Source organism: Nicotiana tomentosiformis, chromosome 3 (assembly GCF_000390325.3).
Source record: "Nicotiana tomentosiformis chromosome 3, ASM39032v3, whole genome shotgun sequence".
NCBI lineage: Eukaryota > Viridiplantae > Streptophyta > Magnoliopsida > Solanales > Solanaceae > Nicotiana > Nicotiana tomentosiformis.
The window spans coordinates 111,099,640-111,104,001 of NC_090814.1; the positions used below are offsets into that span (position 1 = coordinate 111,099,640).

Below are 4,362 nucleotides of genomic sequence, written 5' to 3' on the forward strand. Positions count from 1 at the left end.
CAGAGGAGAGGCCATTAGCTTTGGATATTCAGTCCTTGGCTAACAGACTTGTGAGGCTGGATATTTCAGAGCCCAGCCGAGTTCTTGCATGTGTTGTAGCCCATTCTTCACTATTTGACCAGATCAAGGCTCGCCAGTATAATGATCCACACTTAATGGTTCTTCGAGAAACGGTATTACGGGGTGGTGCCAAGGAAGTTACTATTGGCGCGGATGGTGTTCTGCGACTCCAGGATCGTCTATATGTTCCTAATGTGGATGGACTGAGGAAAAAGATTTTAGAGGAGGCACACAGTTCTCGGTATTCTATTCATCCAGGTGCTACGAAGATGTATCGTGATTGAGGCAGCATTATTGGTGGCAGCCGATGAAAAAGGACATAGTTGAGTATGTAGCTAGGTGTCTAAATTGCCAACAAGTTAAATATGAGCACCAGAGGCCAGGTGACCTACTTCAGCAGAAGACTATACCGGAGTATAAATGGGAATGCATTACTATAGACTTTGTAGTTGGGTTGTCGCGGATCTTGCGAAAGTTTGATGCAGTTTGGGTCATTGTCGACGGGTTGACCAAGTCGGCACACTTTATTCCGGTTGTGACTACGTATACTTCGGAGAGGTTGGCCCAGATTTATATTCAGGAGATAGTTCAGTTGCACGGTGTGCCAATTTCCATCATATCAGATAGAGGCCCTCAGTTTACTTCACATTTCTAGAGAGTAGTACAGAGTGAATTGGGGACCCGTGTAGAGCTCAGCACAGCCTTTCATCGGCAGACCGACAGGCAGTCGGAGCGGACAGTTCAGATTTTGTAGGATATGCTCAGGGGATGTGTGATTGACTTTGGAGGCCAGAGGGATCGTTTCTTGCCTTTGGTCGAGTTTGCTTATAACAACAGTTACCAATCCAGCATAGAGATGGCTACATTTGAGGCTTTATATGGTCGACGAAGTCGTTCGCCCATAAGATGGTTTGAGCCCGGTGAAGCTAAGTTATATGGTACTGATTTGGTGAAGGATGCCTTGGAAAAGGTAAAGTTAATTCAGGAGCGAGTTCGTACAGCACAGTCCAGACAGAAATGTTACGTGGATCAGAAAGCGCGTGATTTGTCGTTTATGGTGGGTAAAAAAGTTCTCTTGAAGGTTTCGTCGATGAAGGGAATCATGAGATTTGGGGAAAAGGGCAAGTTAAGCCCAAGATTTATAGGCACATTTGAGGTGTTGAGACGAGTTGGGGAGGTTGCTTACGAGCTTGCTTTGCCCCCCAGTCTATCGGGAGTCCATCCGATTTTCCATGTATCTATGCTCCGGAAGTATCATGTCGACCTATCACATGTGTTAGACTTCAGCACAGTTCAGCTAGATAAGAGCTTGGGTTATGAAGAGAAGCCAGTTGCCATTGTTGATAAACAGGTTCGCCAGTTGAGGTCTAAGAAAGTTTCTGCTGTAAAAGTCCAATGGAGGGGCCAACCAGCCAAGGAAGCGACTTGTGAGGCCGAGGATGACATGCAGAGCAAATATCCATACTTATTCAGCACTTCAGGTAAAATTCTAAACCCGTTCGAGGACGAACGTTTGTTTAAAAGGTGGAGAATGTAATGATCCAACCGGTCATTTTGACTTTTAGAATCCCGTTCCCCTAAATAAAACTCCCCGTATGTGATTTTACTAATTTATTACTTGCGGGGATGGTTGGTTCGGGATTTGGAAGTGTTCGATTTAAATCAGAACACTTAGTTCTTTAATTTGGCTTTAAAAGGTCGAGTTTGACTTCAGTCAACATTTTGAGAAAACGACCCCAAAATCGGGATTTGACGGTTCCAATAGGTTCCAATGATGATTTTGGACTTGGGCATCTATTCGAATCGGGGTTTGGAGTAATCGAGGTTCGTTTGGAATTCCAAGATTAGAAATAACTCCGTATGATGATTTAAGACTTTCACGCGAAATTTGGTGTCATTCTAAATAGTTTAAGTATGTTTCGGTGCGTTTGGAGTAAGTTTGAAGAATTTGAAATTTTTAAGTTGAATCAATTTGGTTTGGGGTATGATTCTTAGTTTTGATGTTGTTTTACACATTTCGAGGGTTCAAGCGAGTTCGTTTTATGATTTCAAACTTGTTGGTATGTTCGGGCGGGGCCCCGGGTGTTAACCGAACGACGCTCGGATCAATTTTGGAATTTGGAGCAGTAGCTGCAGCTTCCAGCTTCTGCAGCAACCGCACCTGCGCTTGACCAGCCACAGGTGCATGGACGATACCGCAGAAGCAGACTGGGCGCAGATGTGCTGGTACAAGCCGCAGAAGCGGGGCCATATGCGACGTATAAGTCGCAAAGTGGACTCGCAGATGCGAGCCGTTGACCGCAGAAGCGACGGGGCCGGCTTAGGGGAAAGCCGCATCTGCGGTGACTTTTCCGCAGATGCGGAGCTGCAGAAGCGGCTTGCGAGCCACAGATGCGAAAGGGTTGTTTGGCAAAACCCTTAATGAACGGGAAAACAACCATTTTTGCCCATTTCACTCCATTCTTGGGTGAATTTGCAGCTTTTTGAGAGGGAATTTCAACTAGCAACTTTAAGGTAAGTTAATTCTACACATTTTGAGTTAAATACATAGATTATGGGTAGATTATAACCTGTAAATTTTGAAAATCAAGGGTTTAGATGAAAAACCTACATTTTATAAAAATGAGATTTTAGCCACGAAAATGGTTACGGAATTGGATAAAAATTGTATATTTGAGTTCTTGAGATTATGGGTAACGTTTTCCTCCAAAAATTTCCGGAATCCGTGCACGTCGGCCTGGGATGAATTTTAGGAATTTTACCATTTTGGGTCGGGTAATTTATTTAATAGTTTAATTTCGAATTTTTGAGCATGTATTAATTATTTTATATAACGTTTGGATAGTTTTTGATTTTTCGGTGTCGAATTGAGATTTTAACGCGACATTCAGATCGGGAAGTGGACCTTGAGATAAGGTAAGTCTCTTGTCTAATAGGTGATTTTAACTAATAATTATTGCTAATTATGGGGGCTACGTACGCACGAGGTGACGAGAGTCCGTGTGTAGCTACTAATTATGCTGCGTCTGGGTAGTTTAAGACTCAAAGCATGAATTACTTGTAATAATTGCATCCTTTATTTAATTAAAGTACTGAAATTATATTTAAAATTGTTAGAGGAAGAGTAAAAGACCGAAATTTCGCATACTTGAATTTTTGTGCAAATTACTTGATTGTTAATAGAAATTGTACATTCCTATGTGATAGCCTTATAATAACTTCTCGATTCCGGAGGTTCATAAGAAAATGTCCTCCTTTCTTGTGGAGCGGGTCGAATGACTCGGCATTATAGATGCATCTATGGATCGTGCCGCACGTCCCTCGGCAGTGTACACGACACTCTGGATTGGGCCGAATGACCTCGGTAGGAATCGTGCCTAATAATAAAAATTTCATGATACCTTGATATTTTATTGCAGCTTGTGAAGCAAATTAATAAATTGAAAATTATTAAAATTTGAGAATAATTAATTCTGCTCGTTAAGAAAATTATTGTTGTTCATATAAATCATGTTTAATTAAATATTTTTATTTTTAGAATTATTGACCCATAGTGAGTGTCAAAGTCGACCTCTCGTCACTACTTCTTCGAAATTAGGCTTGATACTTACTGGATACACGTTGTTTACGTACTCATGCTACGCTTGCTGCACTTTTTGTGCAGGACCTGAGACAAGTTCTATAGGTGGACCTACCGACGCATACCCACGCTATCCCGAGGCTTAGTGGTGAGCTGCCTTTCTGAGCCGTTCTGCAACAACTAGTGCCTCTCTTTGTATTTGTACTCTGTCTATTTTATTTCGAACAATATTTATAATTTTTGTATAATCCACTAAATTCTTATACACTTGTGACATCAAGTCTTGGCACGCACACTAGTAGAATTGTGAATTTTATTATTTTTTTTGGTTTTTATTTAATCGGATCTTTCATATTTTTTTCTTAATTATTGCAAGTAAGAAGAGTTTAATTACTCGGAATTTTTTTTGAAAGAATAAATGTATGTTTAATTCACTAGTTGGTTTGCCTAGCTGTGATGTTGGGCGCCATCACGGCCTATAGGTGAAATTGGGTCGTGACATTTCACGTTCTAGAGTTGTGGTTCTTTCATGACTATTGTTATTTGGAAGTTGATTTTAGTTTTTTGATTTATCGTATTGGTTTATTTATTCAATCTCTCGCTCAATTATTTGATTACTTGATCACCAATTGAATGCTATCTACGAATCTATAATTGAAATCGAAAGTGAGAATTTTAGATTGCACATAGGATTGAGTAGAGCGAGTTCTTGAACATGGGCA

At 40.8% G+C, this 4,362-nt stretch overlaps 1 protein-coding gene across 1 annotated transcript; it reads left to right on the plus strand.

The window, feature by feature from the left end:
- The first annotated feature begins 916 nt into the window (after positions 1-916).
- Positions 917-2,547, plus strand: LOC138908332 (uncharacterized). The gene is made up of 3 exons (XM_070198989.1): positions 917-1,181; positions 1,383-1,541; positions 2,540-2,547. Exons 1-3 carry the CDS (start codon positions 917-919, stop codon positions 2,545-2,547), a joined length of 432 nt encoding a protein of 143 aa, XP_070055090.1.
- The last annotated feature ends 1,815 nt before the right edge of the window (positions 2,548-4,362 follow it).

Coding starts and splice junctions, on each gene's coding strand:
- LOC138908332 (XM_070198989.1), top strand. CDS start 917: ATGGCTACATTTGAGGCTTTATATGGTCGACGAAGTCGTTCGCCCATA. Junction 1,182..1,382: donor CATGAGATTTGGGGAAAAGG/GCAAGTTAAGCC, acceptor TGGGTTATGAAG/AGAAGCCAGTTGCCATTGTT.